Source organism: Nilaparvata lugens, chromosome 2 (genome assembly GCF_014356525.2).
Source record: "Nilaparvata lugens isolate BPH chromosome 2, ASM1435652v1, whole genome shotgun sequence".
Classification (NCBI taxonomy): domain Eukaryota; kingdom Metazoa; phylum Arthropoda; class Insecta; order Hemiptera; family Delphacidae; genus Nilaparvata; species Nilaparvata lugens.
The window spans coordinates 79494691-79514107 of NC_052505.1; the positions used below are offsets into that span (position 1 = coordinate 79494691).

Sequence of the window (19417 nt, forward strand, 5' to 3'; positions counted from 1 at the left end):
ATGATTTTGCAGCTTACACGGTCTGTTATCAAGCAGATACCAGGAGAAAACTATCAAGACATTTTTCTCAATCTGTGGGATATTAGACCTTGGCTACGAGGACAACCACCCCACATAATTACCTACTGCTATTTCAAATAAAATGGACTGAATAAATTTATGTTTGGTCAACTGAATATCATCAGGAGATAATAGTTGTTCAAAAATGTCTCTTATCTAGCTCTATATCTTTCTTTGTGATGGATATCATCGAAGTCTGTAGCTGTTTCGTATTATTGAGCTCAGAATAAATAGAGTAGAATGAAATGAAAAATAGGTATTCGTTCTAACAGCTGGGGTAATATAAGGATTGGGGATGAGGCAAAGCTGATATCTGATTTTGAATTTGGGTCAGCTCGTTAAAAAAGGAGACGTTAACTGAGTCGGTCGTTAATTACCGACTGCAAGGAACGCTACTAATGTCATCTCATTTGAATACTACTTTTTATTAATACGATATACAAACGGTAATGTTCACTGTTCGTTTGTTCCTTGTTAATTAAGCGCGGAGAATAACGATTTATTCCGTGTTACAAAAATCTATCCTTGTTAACGACGCGCTGACTGAAGAAAACTGATATCCACAGTTAGCACCCTCTCTTTCCCTCTCACCTATCCACAGTCAGCACCCTTTCTCTCTCTCCCACCTTTCCACAGTCAGCACCTTTTCTCTCTCTCCCACTTCACCATAGTTAGCATCCTCTCTCTCCCTCACACCTACAAGATATAGTGAGTGTGAGGCCCACCCAGTGTACCCCCAGGTACGAGACGACAAGGCTTTAACAACGTGTAAGGCGACACATTCCCTATTAATTAGGCTTTTGGTGGTGAACAAGAATCTTCTCAGCACTTGGCTGAGTTATGCTAAGTAAAGCATGAGGCGCTTCACATTATGGACGCAAGCGCAGCCCATTACCTGCTAGAGAGTTTGAATCATTGCTCCAAACTACTCAAGTAATAATTATCACACTCATCATTGAAAGCGCTCTACAGATAAATACTTTATTCTCTCGCAATTCTTTGGAATTAGGAATTATATTATGTTACTAGTAGTTCTGTGGACAGTAGACCTCGCACAGTTATAAACCGCAGCCTCCTCTTATACTGTCCATCAGAGTAAATCCTGTCTGTATGTCGTGTCGGCGAGATATCGGTGTGAAAACGGCTAATGGCTTTTGGGGTTGGTGTATCAAAAATACTCACATCAAAAGGTAATCTCCTTCAAGACATACTGGCAACAGGACAGCCTGAGTTCAAAGCCGAGAAAGTTCGAGAGACAATACTATGTTATCTTAGTTATTAATTGCATGCGCTATTGCATGCAATCAATAGTTCATTTAATAGTGGATTAAAATTGCATTCAACGAGGCATGCGATTGATAGTCTTCACAGCAGCTGATTTTTTAGCAAGTTACATTTATAGATATTGAATTGCATTCGTCATGGCATGCAATTTATAATCCACTCGACAGCTGATTTATGATGAATAATTCTATAGTCTGACTTCCACTCTAATATTGACATAATTATGAAGGAGGCTTCTTTTTCCTTTCATATTATCCTTGAAATGCAAAATTTCCAAAAAACTTGTATATAATCGACGCGCAATTTAAAAAGGAACAATTCAATTCAACTCAATTCAAACATACCTGTCAAATTTCAATGTCGATTCAATTCAATTCAGTTCAATTCAAACATACCTGTCAAATTTCATGAAAATCTAGTACCGCGTTTGCCGTAAATGCGCAACATAATAAACATTTATAAATATAAACATTTAAACATAAAACAAACAAATGAATTCACTTCGCTCGGTCAATTATTTCCTCGAATGTTAAGAAATTCCATTTTAGAGAATTTCCTAAGACAATATTATCGTGGCAGCAATTTCAAATTTGTTGATCATCTAAAGGTGCGTACAGATAAACGCGCCTCCAACCCGATCCGCGCACGCTCCGCCCTCGTTCTGCCATCGCCCCGCAATCGCTCCGCCCACGCTCTGCACTCGCACCGATCATGAACGTTATGGGAGATGTTAGCTCTTCTCGCGTCCCACTCTTGCTCCCCGGTCGATCATCAATCGATCTGCTCGAGTGACGTTCGATCACGGAGCAGAGCGAAAGTCTGTACGCACCTTAAGATTCCTCGAAACGATGAATCGATAGGCCCCATCCTCAATTGTTTGATTTTTTTGACTGAATAAGCCAAATATTCATATTGTACTCATATAATACTTATATTCTATTTTACTAAAAGAAAATCTGATTCTCCGCAATAAAATTAATAGTAATTTGATTGTACGGTAAGTGATGTTGTGGTAATTTGTCCATATTGAAAAAATAAGACGATGTTGTCAATATCACTATTTTGAACAAATATGTTCATGAAGAATATTGCAAAGTGGTATTGATAACATCAACATCTTAGTTTTCAACATTGTTAGTAGTTATAGTAATGATTAATACAATGAATTCAACAGTAATAAATACAGGTGATGATTGAACTTACACGGTGACCATGAAATTATGATGCTTCCCAAGCTTCACTGCAGCAGTTCTTACCTTAGAGATATCTATTTATCCACTTTACTATTCATTCACCTGGAGTGATATTCATCTCATACTGTCAACATGCCTTGAGAAAACTCCATTACTTCTCATTGAAGCAATGCTGAAAATTTTAAGCTAACCTCATCATAGTAGCCTACTTTATATTCAAAATTTTGAAACCGTTAGTTTTCACGGAAAATGATATATTCATGTTGATAGGCAAGACCTTGGCACGATTGACGGTTTACAACACAAATAGATAAACCGATCAATCGCCCGTCCATCAATCAAGTGCTATTTTGGAAGTGAAACTAATGTATCAACATGTCTCAACTGTTAGTAGGACATTCTAATCTTCATGTTGTGAGCATAACATGTCATCGATTCGAATCCTATATTTGCAAAATGGTAGTTGAGGGGATGAAATGTAGCAGGACGATCCCTAGATAAGATGGGTGCCAAGGTTTTGTGGCAATATCAGTAAAGTTTGAAAAACTTGAATTCAATAATTTTGACAATATTTATTGAAATGATCAATTTATTCTTCCTGGAAGTCTCATTTGTTTTATCGAAGATCTCAATGATCATTCATCACAGAGATGTAGAATTCAGAAAAATAATGTCTGAATAGCGTTTAATTTGAATCCAAGCATACTTAATCATAGAGTTTCGTGGAGGAGATTAAATTACACTATTGCCAACTAACCTTTTCACAGACGACAGTACAAAGTTGATTCTATAATCGGTATTGCAAGACATTTACATCAAATTCAAATACGATGATGACTTGAAAGTTTCAAAAATACAAAAATGCAACCAAATTCAATTGTTGAATAAACTTAGATGAATACGAATTAATTGTGTGTTGTAAGATAATAGAAAAACAATTTTATCGAATCAACTGAATAGGCGTGATATACGATATTGTAGTGCGCAGTTCATACAATCTCCGTATCAGACCCTCATCTGGTAAATAGAGCTGGTCTAAGAGTGCAAACCAATTGGTAAATGATGATGTTTGTGGATCGTGTTCCTCCATCCGAATGAATCCCTTGTCATCGCTTTGCATCCTCCTTGTCGGAAATTCAAAGCAAATTACAAATGCGGGTAGGTCTCCTGTTTGTATGAAATCTGATAGCGTCGTCATAGTTCCCGAGAGAATTATAATGATCCTGCACTTGGAATACGTTCCTATACTCCTATAGTCACTCACTGCTTGCTGTTTTTTTATCCGATTTACGTTTCTCGTAGTGGAATTCGCATTCATGTCCCAAGCGATTCTGTTGATGGATTCTGGGAGGACTGCTTCTCACGGATCTCGCATTTGCCTGTATTCAAGTCTCACTTGTGCATTTCGGCTTTCGCTCAACACTGCTACCGTATTCGAAGCCATATTCGATGTTAATGCTTGAAATCCTATTGCACTGTCATCTTGTGAGTAGTCCATAATGGGTTTCAAGTGTTGCTTAGAACCTCATGTTAATGACATACATTTTTGCATATGAATTAGTGATTCAAACAAACAGACAAACGTTTGAACAAGGGACGGAAGAGCTGAATATAAGGCTCAAATTGTATTTATGTCAGAACAAACTGAGAACACCAACCATCTAGGCTTTTGCTGGAATGTAATCAACATGATATCTATTGATTATATTATTTTTCGCCACACTTGGATGTAATGAGCTGGTTTACGTGCGTCATATGGTGGCCGAAAGTGATTGTTTTCCGACCAGGCCGGTAAAACTTTACGGCCCTAGGGCTGTAAAATGACCTTGAATAACAGCTGATTCTGATTTGATATGAACGGGTTTACAAAATAGTTTTTGAAACAGAATCAGTTTATGCTTCTAGAATTGAATAAAGTATTTTGCAATAAGATACTATCATTTCATTTGGATGAATGAAATACAAATAAGATATTATAAACTACTCAAATTCAATTTTCAGAGTATAATAGAATCTAACCTCAAACCTCATAGTACTGCGTTTATCACAAAACCTGGTGGATAGTTTTGGAACTACTTGGGCAATATCCATGGTGCTGAACGTTTTAACAAATAGTTTATGAAACAGAATCAGTTTATGCTTCTAGAATTGAATAAAGTATTCTGCAGTAATATACTATCATTTTATTTGGATGAATGAAATAGAGGTAAGATATCTTCTTCTTCTATATAATAAGAGAGAGTGGGGTTGTGTTTGTTCGCATCAAAACATGTCAACTTGTGGATTGCATACCGGAAAAACGGGAATGATTTAGATCTCCAAATTTTGAACATAGATTCTAAAAATATCAATCTCGTGCACCTGGAAGCCCAAATTTCTATTTTCCTTCTAGATTTTTCAGAATATTAATGTTCAAATTCATCTATGCTACCGTAGGCTAATTGAAGTTCCATAGCCCAAAGTGTGTATTTTTATCAGCAGGTTATAAGACTACCATTTACCAACGTCTAAGTAGCGCAGCGGTAAGAAGCTTGCTTACGGAGCGATGGTACCTCGGTTCAAATCCCCCGATGCTTCCCATTTTTTTGTTCTTAATTTTTTCCCTCGAAACGTATTATTATCAATTATTTTTTGAAGGAATTTGTTTTCATTACTATTGAACTTGGATTTTATCAAATAATTATTTTCAATGTAAAATTTTGCCACCAGTACAAATGAATTGGACATAGTCTTCATGCTGTAGGCCTATAATTTATTGAATTTCATAAGAAAAACATGAATAGATCACAATAAAATGAGTAATAATTTTTATTCTTCAGTTATAATGTAGGCTACTATCAGACACGAATTCCAGTGAAACGAGTATTTTAGGTATTTTTTGGAATTGGGAAAACAAGAGGCTGCCTGATTCAAATTGAGGAGGATCCTAATAGAACTAAAATTTATTGATGTATTGGAAAAATCAATATGATTCTGTGAGGTTTCCAAGTATTATGTATTCTTCAGTTTTCTATACTTTAATAACTACATACTAATAACTATACTAATAGCTAGAGCTATGACCTTCCACTTTTGTTTTCGGAACTGCTTAATAAACAATTATTCTCATATATATTGTTTATTTCTCTGTGTGGCGAAAAATAGCGTTCGCACCACGGGCAAAAATGTTTTTCCGGCTCTCAATCTTTTCTAGTCCTCGGCCTACGGCCTCGGACTTGAAAACCGATTTCGAGCCGGAAAAGTCTCATTTTCGGCCCTAGGTGCGAAATATACTATTAAGGCATATATCGATTACATTGACTTATTTTCAACTGAATGTAAATGATGTAAATGAAAAATATTATTCCATCATTCTACTATCACATATTATATTTTTATATCATTATATCATGATTTTTTCATTCTAAAACTATTATTTCATTGAGCCCCGGAATAAGAGAATCCATAGAAGCTTCTCTACAGAACGACTACTTCTTCGTTCGAGAAGTAGTCGTTCTGTAGAGAAGCTCAAGTCGCTACAGAATATATCGATTATATCTTAGTTCATTTTCACTTGCTATGTAATGGAATAATTATAACAAATCTATTATTTCATCCACAATGATAATGATACTATGTGACCTTGACTAGCTCAGGTTTCGTGTAAGAGTTTTCAGGTCGCTCCTGATCAAAGATCGCTCCTGATCAACCAGAGGTGGACCTCTGACGTGACCTAACGACTGACTGATTCAAGGCAGCCGGGGCCGAATTTTATCAAGATACATATTATACCACTTAACAGGCTGAAGAGAATAAGTATCAATATTTGGTTGTACCTATTTGGATGATCTTATTCGAACCTGATCAACAGCTCTTTATAAGATTCATCAACATGAGATGAGATACTCTCTCCTGTCTTGAGCCTCACTGTATCTATTCAAATGATATTTTCTGAACCTGATCAACAGCTCTTTATAAGATCCATCAACATGAGATGAGATAGTCTCTCCTATTTTGAGCCTTACTGTATCTATTCAAATGATATTATTTGATCCTGATCAACAGCGCTTTATAAGATCCATCAACATGAGATGAAATAGACTCTCCTTTCTGGAGACTCACTGTATCTATTTGGATGATCTCATTTGAACCTGATCAACCGCTCTTTATAATGATCCATCAACATGAGATTGGATGGTTCTTGAGACTCTTAATTCAATATTGTGGTATTTTCATCAAGGAGGGTATAGCATGTGCCTGTTGCTTTGAACTGAATTCACTTGAATCTCCAATCTTGTCTATGAAAGTAGCCAGCTGTTGCTAACAAAGGCAGACCGCCGCATCGAAGCTGAAGGGCCGCGCGGTTTCAGTTGATAAGCACGCGGATGGTGGAACGGTAATTATGCCGGTAATCCCATCTTGGTCTCTGCATTACACCCTGAAACATCTTCTCGTTATCACTGGCTGCTTTCCAGCCATCTTACCGCTGCTAATATACGACGCCATCCCCCTCACCTCTTCCTCACTCACCCCTCTTCGTCACCCAATTCCCGCCCCAAATCTCACCTAACCTCAACAACAGATTGTCTTCGTGGCCTAATCCGCTTGTGCGGCTCGCCTTAATTATATTCAACATCGAAATGACTTTCTTAGTCCGCAGATTGTACATTCAAAAATTTGGTATCAGTATTTTTCGTTTAGTTTTGTTGATGAGGGGAGCAACTTGTATTGGAGTGAAAGTGACGATCTTCATGAACATACTGACCGCTATGAATTACAAATAATGATTTCAATGTAAAATAATTTTGATGATGAAGATAATAAGATCAGTTCAAGATTGATAACTTAAAAATGATGACTATCAGTAATAATTAGTTGGGTTATCGCAATAATATCTACTGAACATAAAAGTTTCAATTATTGTTCACTAGAGAATGATTTCAATGTAAAATAATTCCGATGATGAAGATAATAAGATCAGTTCAAGATTGATAACTTAAAAATTATGACTATCAGTAATAATTAGTTGGGTTATCGCAATAATATCTACTGAATATAAAAGTTTCAATAATTGTTCACTAGAGAACTAAATTACCGGCTACGCACTAGTACCGTGAGGTTTGGTTGGGATTGGTTTGATAAAACTAGTTTTTCCTTTTGCATTGGAGTTTTGAGTGTTAAACAGTGAATTGACAGTTGTCACAGAAGATTTTTTCGAAGTGTTCTAAAAAAAAGTGAAAAATACCTGATGTGTCCTTTGGGAATAATTACCAAAATCTAGTTCTAGCTACTCCTTGAATTCACTCTATATTCTTCCTTCCTGTTCCCTTTCCACTCTCTGTGTAACAACTCTTAATTCTCAAACTCTCACACATGTAATAAGATTTTATTTTATTTGCAATTCTCCAGCATCATGAAACCTTCAAGCTTCAAGATTTTCTATTCAGCAAGCCCGCTAGGTTGAAATTGGTTTTTGGAAAACCGTGAAAGGGTTGAGTTCAGACCTCTTCCACGTGGAAGCTTCAGGGGGAATAAAATCCAAACCATGATTGAGTGAACGAACAAGACGTGAAAAATTATTCCAGCCACCACAAATTATATTATAGACTCGTTAAGAAAAGAGAAGGCGAGGCTGAATAATACAGTTTAATACGTTCACTACAACCACAATTGTATGAATGTGGTGAGAGAAGGTTGAGTAAAATAGTAGTTAAATTTGATCTCAGCAACCACAATCATATATTATAGTATTGAGGAGAGGATAGACGAAATAGTATTTAAATATGATCTAAGTAACCACAATCATATTACGAAATTGGGGGAGGGTAGACGAAAAAGTAGGTGTGAATACGATCACAGTAAAAACAATTCCCTCCCTTTTTTCCTCATCACTTCTCTCTTCTCTTCTTTGCCTGCCTATTACATGGGAAACCATAGTTGGCTAGGTATCTTCCTTTCTTTTTTTCTCTTCTCCAACACACCCAACCACAAAGCCCATGGTTTTTCTATATTTGTAACATTTTATTGTATTTTATTTGCTTTTTAATTCTTTGTCATTTTATTTTGTCTTGTTTTGTGTGTTTTAAGAAATTGAGATTGAAAATTGAATTATATTATGGCGAAGAGGGGAGTTTGAGTGAAATAGTAGTTAAATATATGATCTCAACAACCACAATAATTCTATGGTATTGGGGAAAGGGTAGATGAAAAAGTAGTTGAATGTGATCTCAGTAACCACAATCATATTACAGTATTCAGTGGGTAGACTGAATAGTAGTTAAACATGATCTCAGCAACTACAATCATTCTATGTTATTGAGGAGAGGGTGGACTGGAAAGTAGTTGAATGTGATCTCAGTAACCACAATCATATTACAGTATTCAGCGGGTAGACTGAATAGTAGTTAAATATGATCTCGTCAACCACAATGATAGCACGGTGAGAGAGTAGACGAAATAGTTGTTAAATATGCGTTGTAAAGCGGTCACTTTTGAAGAATGAAGACGGAGGAATGTGGACGGGTAGTGAGCCAGTGAAGCAGGCAGCAATTTCTCAGTAAGCGACGATGAGGTGATTGATGGTGGACCGTCGCCCGCCCCGGCCAATAGTCATTAGTAGAAGCGCTGCTCAATATTAAGGGGGTCCTGGGCGGCCAGTCCAATTAATTAGCAACGAGTGGTCGTCGACGCTCCTACCATCATAGAGCCGGCAAAAGTTCGCTCTTCTGTGAATACTCTCTCATTTCGCAGTAAATCATTGGAATTTAATCAAACACCCACACAGGTTATCAAAGTAGCGCTGAATCAATAGCCAGAACTGTGCGGAACGCAGTTCAGTTACCCGACACTGTGGAGCAGCTGCTTGCTTACGGAGGGAGGCTCACTTTTCGACTATGCAATAATTAGAATTGAAGCTGTTGACGGTTTGTTGATTTTGTTGCGGCTTTCCTCGTTACTTCGCCTAGTTGGTTACCCGAAGAGTTAGATGTATAATGTATGATATATTATAGAGCGTATGGTATATAACTGCTCCTCACTGTAACATTTTGATACATCGTAATTCGTGAACGATACATCAAAACACTATAATGATTTAGACAAGATTAAACGCAATCTAGTGGCAAAACTAGGCACTGTACATGTCTGATTTTTACACCAATCGATTTGGCAGCTTCTGTAGTATAAGAATCAGACAAAAACCTATTTTCTGAAAAAATGGCGCTTGTCTTCTTTCCAAACTCAGGCCTCCATTTGGTTTTTCGGAGCACATTTTCTATCTTCAAAGATTTTATTTCGGGTAACAAGGAATTATAAATGAGAATTGCCTGATCACTTCCACTCAATACAACGCACGTTCAATGCTTAATGAAATGAATTTTAAAGAAAGAGAGAGTTTCCTTTCTGAGCTGTTGTGAAGGCTATAGGTGATATTCTGACAGCTATCAATGCTGAATGAAAGACTAAAAATCGTACAACCGCAGATTTATCAAAAATCGAGATAATACACAATTATTAATCTCCTGTAGTAAGAAAAATCGTTGGTGTAGATAATTATGTGGTCGGAAAATATCTAGTCTTTTTATTCGGACTTTCAAATAGTTATTTCAATGAAAATTGGCTCTGCTTGGGAATAGAGGTGCTAAATTCTATCGAGATCATAAACTGAATTTTCAAAAAAATTATATGAATCACATAGATAATGCATAATTTACTCATCTTGGAATAATACTTGGTGGATATGATTTTATCAGATCCATTCACTCTCTGCATATTTCATGAATGGGACTAATTATGCGAACAATCTTTATTTTTTTGCAGTTTTATCTCAAACAATTTTCAAGATTTCGGGGTAATATAAATTTGGACTATACGTAGAAAGAAATACGTCAAGCATCAAAACTTTAAACACTTATAACTTTTGACAGAATGATCAGATCTCCCCGTACTACGTCTCGTATGAGACGCTTTGTACAAATATCACCTCTTTCTTCTTTCTGAATATTGTAGGTTATTTAAAATGAATAAAAATATAAATCTCAGTACCCTTTCAAATTATTTTCTCCCAACATGTTTCGGACATTAAGTATTTCTGAAGAGAAAAAAACAATAAATGCTGTAGGCTATTTGTTTGCTCCATCCAATGAATGAATGCGAAAAGTTCGAAATGAACGAGAATACTGTCACTCTATAAAAGTTCCACTATGCTACAAGTATATTCTCACCATATTGAGAAAATACAATCTCGAAACTTTTCAGATGCCACTGTCTCAGAGAACCCTCTTCAGAAATGACATTTCCAGGTCGGAGACCACAACCGCTTGTTTAACATTGCCACGTTCTGCGAGAAACCACCTTGACCTTTCTCTCCCCAAAGAGTACGGCCGCTCACCGCCATTCAGTGGTGGAACGCCAAAATTACATCAATAAGCTTTCCACTTCGTCTTCTAGAACGCAAGAGCGACCTTGATATTATAATCATTTTTGACACCAGTTGCTTTGTGACATCATCCAGTCCATCATAATTTTACTTTCTATTATAATAACCGCAGTTGATCGATCATTTAGGTTCACTCGGAAATTTTGAGAAAATGATGCTCATTTTTCTGGAAACAATCTGAAGATCTAAATTTTCCTTGTATAGGGTGAAGAATGTGACCTAATAATGGTCATAATGAACGATGAAAAGATCATCTTGAAATGTATGAATTCAGGGCTACATTCTTCTATTTATAAAATAGAATTATAGTACCCTGACGATGGTGAGGTAATAAATAAATAAATGAATGAATTCAATTTCATTGTCAGCCAGCCAAAAAAGCACAAGACAAAGTCACACAAATAGAACATGAAATAGACAGTCACACATTAAGAGACACATTGTTACTATTACATTGCTATTTAGATTACATTTCCAAATATTACAAATAAAAAAGACAATATTACAAAATTGAGCAGCTAGTTCATACGTGCTAACAATAAGAATTAAGGTATGCTGATTCTGCTCTCGTAAAATTCACTTAATTTATAAAAAGGATTTTTTGCCAGCCAATCGTGCACCTTTAATTTGAAAAGTTTCAGTTTAATCATTTTGTAACCTAACGATGGCGTGTACACTGAAACTAGTTGTCATCATTTGTATTTCCAATGTATTATTTTATTTAATTTAAAGGTTACTATATACTCTTCCGTATAAGTAGGTCAGATAAGGAAATAGAATGAAATTCTTACTAAATAGTGACATCGATGAATTTATAGTCATTTGAAGGCTTTCCACGTATACATAGCTTGATTTCATATGGGCTTACCATATATATGGAGATGGAAAGTCATGCAATGATAAGGGATACGGATGTTCGATTTAACTTACATTGAGTTATTAGAAAGAATCAAGAATCTATAGCATTCAAAGCATATTGAAAGTTAGGTAATTGAAGGTTTCTCTGGAGAATAATGCATTTCAGATTGCCCTAGAGTGTGCTTATAAATTCAACTTCATTTAAACTCCACACGTGTCAATGACAAGCTGTCACAGAATTCCTCGATATTTGCGATCTGATACCAATACCTCTTCTCAATTTCTATCCCCATGTTCAAATGCTACGTGGAATAATCTGTTAGATTGTATTACAGTGCCTATTGCAACAATTGTAATAGTTTGAATAGTTAATGTTTCTGGAAGCCACGGTATTTAATACCAGTAGTCTTATGCAACATGTGCTTGAATAGTACTCTATAATGTAAACTCATTGCTTTCTCTGTTCATCTATGAAGCCAACACGCTACATTGTGGTTTAGTGAGAACATAATCTTATGAGCTTGATGCATTTGAAAGCTTTCAAGGGTGGAATCCGATCTGCATGATCATGCTACAAATTGTGTGCATGTTCGTTTGCAAGGTTCGTGATCGTTGAACATATTCATAAGGAATTCGATGCAATAACATTACAGGATGGTACCTATCAAGATTGAGTTGATAGAATGATAGTGTTGTGATCCTTATAATACTTCCAATATCTTATTGCGATTATAAATGATCATATCAAGTTCATATGAGTTTAAATAATGAGCCAATATAGGAGAGTAAATCCATTTGATAGATGTGTCTCATGACTTCTGCTAGTAATCAATATATTGCTTGGTGTCCAATCTAAATTTTAAAAACTTGTATATTCTTCCTATCCGAAATTTGAATTTGATTAGTTTCAAATTCATAACCTTTTTCTATTTAGGGCTTCCAAGAATATCTGTAAGAAATCTCTGTCTTGTAGAATAGCATCACAAATTCACGATTAAAACATTCCAACATTTTTCTACTATAAACAAAACTCTACATTTCACTCTCTAAAGACTATAAATTGGAATCTCCATATTTATTTTCACTGATCATCTATTCTCCTTACTCAACTATCAAATAAAGTATAATCCTGTACTCTTAAAACTGCGTACACATATACGCGCTTCCAACCCGCACCGAGCACGCTCCGCCCTCGTAACGCCCTCGTTCCTCCGTCGTACCGCAGTCGCTCCGCCCCGCTCTGCAGTCGCACCCATCATGAACGTTACGGAAGATGTTAGATCTTCTCGCGTTCCCCGGTCGAACCACTCTTGCTCGCCGGTCGATCATCAATCGCTCTGCTGCAGTGACGTTCGGTTGCGGAGCAGAGCGAAAGTCTGTACGCACCTTTAGAAGCTATGAATCATGATATTCGTATCATATTTCTATCATCTTCAAAAAATTTAGAGCTCTTAAACTGTTTAACAGTTCTAATCAATATAACTAGCTAATACTAGCTAATAGCTGATCTTGTAAATCTAGCTAATAACAGTTTATACACTTGCATCGTTCTAGCTGACTGATTCCCAGCTCCCTCGCATGTGATGAATATAACGTGGAATTGAAATATTAATAAATAAAGATGTAATGGGATGATAAATTCTATAATTACAGACTCAAATGTGAGCCTCATAGCTGCCTCATAATTATCATATCAATCGTTTATCGACTTGAACTCTGAAATAGTTTTGAAAAGCAATGGTAAAACATTGTAATGCAAGTGAAATCTGGAATGATTAGAGAAAACATTAAATTTTGTTATTCATTAGGCTTCTGTCTGGTGTTTCAATCGATAGAGCCAGTAGTAGAGCCTACTATGCTCATCATATCACTGTCTCTCTCAGTGATACTATGCTTATACAATCACCATCTCTGTCAGTGATACGGTTGAACTCGCTTCTTGCAGCTAGCTTTCAAAGTGGTACTCAGATTTATATGTATCAGTTAATATTGTGCTTGATGTTTGTAGAGTTCACTTTACGAGGGAAGAGTAGTTGATGTGTGTCAGAACAGCGTGAGAGCAATTCTGTGAAACTAGCATGATGGAACGGCACTTGCTCTGCCGAGCCAGTCACTAGTCACTGCGACAGCAGAATGGGCTCGCTCTAATAAAGACTAATTCGCTTTATCTCGTCTTACAATTGATATTCCTTGTAAAGCGGTCTTATCTTGAGCGGGATGATTAATTAGACAGAATTATCGGAAGCTGGAGTCGAGCGAGAGAGGGGTGAGCGGAGTGAGGCTGTCTAATGGCTGCTACCCGTACGATGAAAGTGTGAAAACACTCAAACGAATGGGGTTGATTCGTCCCTCGATAGCTCCTCACAAATAACAAACTTCTCCTTCTCTTTCATTGGCTGCTCTTTGGTTCCGCTTGTTTTCTACTTCACTTCTCGATTGTGACTTCTTCGTCTTCCTTTATCGTTTATCGGTTAGTTTCTAGGACAGTCACCTTCACATTTGATTCGAAGTTTAGATGCATCGTCACATCCGTTTAGTGTTATTTATATTCTGGGAGGCGGTAGAAGAAAAGCACACCACCCGAGATACGAACCATATGCAACTCTTCAAAATAACAAAAAAAAAAAAATAAATATCATTTCACATAAGATAAAACATGAAGTACAATTTTTTCAAACATGAAAAATTGAATAATACAAATATGAATGTTGATATTACTACATTTCCAAATAGTGAAAACTGTCAATCTACTCTGTACCAAAAGTGAGAACATAGAACAATGCTGTTGTAGCTTGAAAATAAAAATTAAAAACTCTTTTTGCTCTTAGTCATAGCATTTATTGATTTTTTCATGGTTTAAAGTTGTATCCATTCTATTGTGCTTCCACTTGAAATATTTTTCATGATCGTTTACCAGTGTTTAATTGATCAACATAAATTCATTGAGAAGTTCACATGTGTTATGTTTCAACTGTTTCTTTAATACATTTTTATTGGGTTTAGTCCATTACTTGGACTCGATTGATTGAGTACTTTATTTGAGTGATTGAGTACTTTATTTATGTAGATTACAATATATACTGGCTTATACACTTATATACAATAGCTTACAATACAGCAAAATTATAGATGAGTTTACATAATATAGACTAAGAAATAATTATTGAACTGTATATGATATGAAAAAGTAATTTGTAATATAAAACCTATAGATAATTATATTGTTATGCATCTACATAAATTGGCGGAGCTTTGGACATATCAATGTCCATTCTTCGGAAAGAATATTAAAAATATCCTCCCCACTAACTCTCTACCCACTAACTCTCTATCGATTGAGAATGTTGAAAAAAATGAAATGAAAATATTCAATCTGTGTAACGAATTATATATACGAATCTCACGTATTGGAAAGATAATCAAATAATTCATTTTATCTCTAGAATTGAATGACTCAAATTTACTCCAATCAAACTTGACTTCAATATTCTCAATCATAATAGCATGGGTGAGAAATGTATATCGAGTTCCTAGCGATAATCGAGTTCTAGGTAGCGAACGACGGTAGACCCCTGATACCCGATTTCCATTGTTTCAAATGGCAACCAGAAGCCTTTTTAACGTGATCTATCCATAGATAGAGATGGAATACATTATTTATGTATTTATTTACACCTTGATAGATACAATATCATTCTCAACTATGAATGATGGGGAAAGGAACAACAAAACTGATCCTTTTTCAAATTGAGATAGATTGTTCAAAAATAGATTATGTTTATGATTTTTGTCCAATTTTGAGCTTGAAATATTTTTAAATTAGGAATTTAGAATTTAGAAGAGTTGAAAACTAAATTGAATGAGAATACTTCACCAAATCATCACTGATAACTGAAAAATATTGTATTAATGATTAATATTTTTTAAACTTGTTAAGGAACTCAAACTTACTCTTAAAACAACAGCTCATTGATGAACGTTCTTCTATTTAAGAATTTCTGTATCAAATGTCATATCTGTGAGGAGAATTGGCAAATTCGTTCTACATTTTCATGCTATCAAACGTATACGGAAGTACTTTGGTCTGGAAAGCTCCAAAGAATAACAAACAGAAGCTCTGTGTGTGGAAAATAATGATGATAACAATTTACTGTGCTGCAAGTTACTTTGCGGGAACACAAAGTGGAAGATGAGCAGAGTAGACAATTCCTCATCCTCATATCTCGCAGCATGTGAAAAGTTATCTTCACAGGAGAGTGTACGCGTATTTACTGCAACAAACTTGCTGAATTCTGTATTTGTATGAGAATTATTACTTGAGTGTCTGTTGTTGGGTTTGCTTTGAAAGCTCCAGTCCAAATTGCAAAAATAAGAGAACAAGCCGGCTGAATTGAGATAGCAAGAATAAGACTGAGTCTGTTGGAATGTTTTTATTGTAAGTACGCCAGTCCACCCTCATCTTTCAACACTTCATATTTCAAAAGATGTTCTTTTTTCCCTGCAACAACGAATTTTTTCCACGGGGGTGTTCTCGTAAACATGATTATTCTCAGAAGCTAGATAGATTACGTCTCTCCAATTCAACTATACAAAGTTATTTGAGTCTAGAATTGGGGAAAGAAAAATTGGAAGCTCTACAGACTGTTCATCGCCCCTTTTTCATTCTCAGTAACATTTCTATCCTCCAATTCTCAAAATTCATTTTCATCCATATCATTTGTTGAAATATTTATAATATTATGATTATGACTGTCATGAAATGGAGAAAGATGTTCAAAGAAAACTGGAGAATGTCACGTTATTTTTTATAATTTAATAACTATTGGCCTCCTGCTTGGCATCAATCGGTAGAGCATGAGAATTATTTCAATAATTATGATATCTGATCGTGGGTTTACTAGGATATAATCTCATAAAAATCTTCATAGGCCCAGACATGAGCTTTCACAATAATACTGATAATTGATAATACAATAATACTGATATTTTTTATATATATAAAACTTATATCCCATAGTATTGAGGAATAAAATGAATCGTACACCATAAAAAATTTGATACATATATTAACAAATATCTCAAAAAATAAGTCAAAACAAAAATATGTAGAGCGACAGAAATATATAATATAACAAGAAACGAAATCAATAAAATATCACAGGTTAATATTATTCTTTAAGTTCTATAGCACGAAACGCTACCATGTGCTTTCATTTATGATCATATGCATTTATTTGCATGTAGCTTCGATATCAACTTGCTGATACTTGTCGACTTGGACAATTCTATTTCGAATATAAATTTCTTAAATCAGAGCATGATAAATTGACAAACCAATAATCCAAATATATATTAATTTCTATGGTTTCCAATAGATTTCTTATAATAAATATTTTTTTATCTCAGGGTGCGAGATTCGGCACCTGACGGAATAGATAGATCAATTCATCTAGTGAATCAGAGCTACATTATATTATCGCAAATTATATTATAGAAATTAATGATCATATTAATATCGTATTAACAGCTTAGAACTTAGTATTCTTTGATTGATGTATCCTTGGATATATGAATTGACTCGTTACTATCTAATAAAATACCTTTTATTCTATCTTTAAACTTGCGCAAGTATTTTTACCAATTTCTTAATTTATAAAACCCTTTCGACGAGCTAGCTTTGATTCTTATTTCATTTCGAAGCACTGATAGGGCGCCCCTATCACTATTTCAAATATTATTCACTCACGTGCTGGAATTTTCTATGAGCTGCTGATGGCGATCCAAACTCCTGGTGATCCTGGATTATTTGTAGGCGAAGTCGTCTCTTCCAAGGGGTTAAAAAATTATTAAAAATGACTTTTGCTTTACATTAGCATCACAAAGTCTTATGAGAAAATTTAGTAATTCAATTTAACTTTAAGTTATTAAAAGGTACAATAAGATATTGCGCTCTATAATTTTTGGTGACATCTCATGGTGGTGGTTGGCAGGCAAGTGGGGAAGTTCTCTTTTCTAATTTACAATTTTTCATTTCCGATTTCCAAATTTACATAAAATTTAAATAATCTGTTCCTCCGCCATTCATGTCTCAAATAGACCGTACCAAACTATAAGATTATTACTTATATTACATCTTTAATAATTTATTTGCCTTCGGGCCGTATCCAAAACATAAACTGTACAACAATAACTCATAAATTCTTATCATTTGTAGAAATATATACAAATATATTTGAATCGGCTCACTATTACCGCCTATCAATTGCCACCATTTGATTGGTGCATGCAAATTATTATAGTATTCATGCGCATAGGAACCTCCTACTTCCTTAATACATTTAATTATTTTTGTCTGGGTTTTTTAATACGTTTTTTACATGAAAAGTAATTTTTTACAGATTATAGGTTGTTTCTCATATTACGATATTTAGCCACGTGGAACCTTTGGTTCCTCAAGTTGAATACTGTTTTGTTACAATAAGTTTCTGCCAAGGTGTTTGGTCAGATTCTACGTTATGTGACTCGGTCGATCATTAGGTCGCCGATCAGTAGATGTTTTACGCCCAACCTCAAATTTTCAATATTTTATATAATATTATATAGGTAGCAAAAATTATTTTCATTTCTATTCGGCTGTTGTAAATTTAGCCATGATGCCTGATATTATCTAATCTTTAACATTATCATCTTTGGCGATATTAGCCTATTATTTCACTTAGACCTATAAATTTCTTCAAATAGGAATTTATATTTATCCATCCGAATTTCGAACGTTACAAGAATGTCAACAATGGCTGAAAAATTCATTAAGAGCTACAATCATTACTCTGAGTAATGACTCAGTAATGAGTAATTTACTTTATTACTGATAATAAATCATTATAACACTATAAAAAGTATATATTCATTTTTTGTGGTACTTGTCGTCAATACAATAATCTTCATGAATTTCTCATAATATTGGCACAAATGTATGTATTTTCATCATTTCAACCTCTTCATTGTTTCTATATTCTTTCAATTATCATATTTTCACTGTTTCAGTTTGAACTTCTAATTGAATTGTAGTACTCTATGCCGTTTCAATTTAAACTAAATTTAATTTTTAACCGGATTAAATGCATTTCAAGTGTCGTTCGTTATAATGTGGTAAATTTCAAGTTTAAGCCACCAGTTAATAGTACTTAGTTAAAGCTATTAGTGTGCCATCGGGCCCAAGTCACTACCTCATAAACAAAGCCGTAGTGCATTCGTGCAACGTCAGCACAGGTAGGGCTTCTACACCAATGAAAATTTGTTGATTTCAGCTGATCTATATCAGCTAGTGTTTTTATTGGTGTAGGAGCCCTACCTGTGCTGACGTCATACGAATGCACTATGGCTTTGTTTACGGAGGTAGTGCCTAAGTGCCCAATTTTATCATATACTCCCACTAAAATAGAATTAGTGATTATATTGATTGATTAATTTAATTTTTCAGGATGTCTACCACTAACAGAACAAGTGATATGTGGCTGACTCACCGCTAGTATGATTCTAGTACATCGAACACTTTTATTAGTTGTCGCCGTCTTCTTACATGTGAGTACAACGATCACTGATCAAT

The 19417-nt window shown here is 35.1% G+C and overlaps 1 protein-coding gene across 6 annotated transcripts in view; it reads left to right on the forward strand.

The window, feature by feature from the left end:
* LOC111057538 (ADAMTS-like protein 1) overlaps nt 1–19417 on the forward strand; it is a 323119-nt gene that overhangs the window by 89485 nt on the left and 214217 nt on the right. For all 6 annotated transcript variants that reach the window (XM_039421842.1, XM_039421841.1, XM_039421845.1 and 3 more), the window contains one exon: nt 19292–19392. In XM_039421842.1, coding sequence (XP_039277776.1) covers nt 19342–19392 — 51 coding nt within the window. In that variant the 5' untranslated portion in view covers nt 19292–19341. The remainder of the gene's footprint in view (nt 1–19291; nt 19393–19417) is intronic.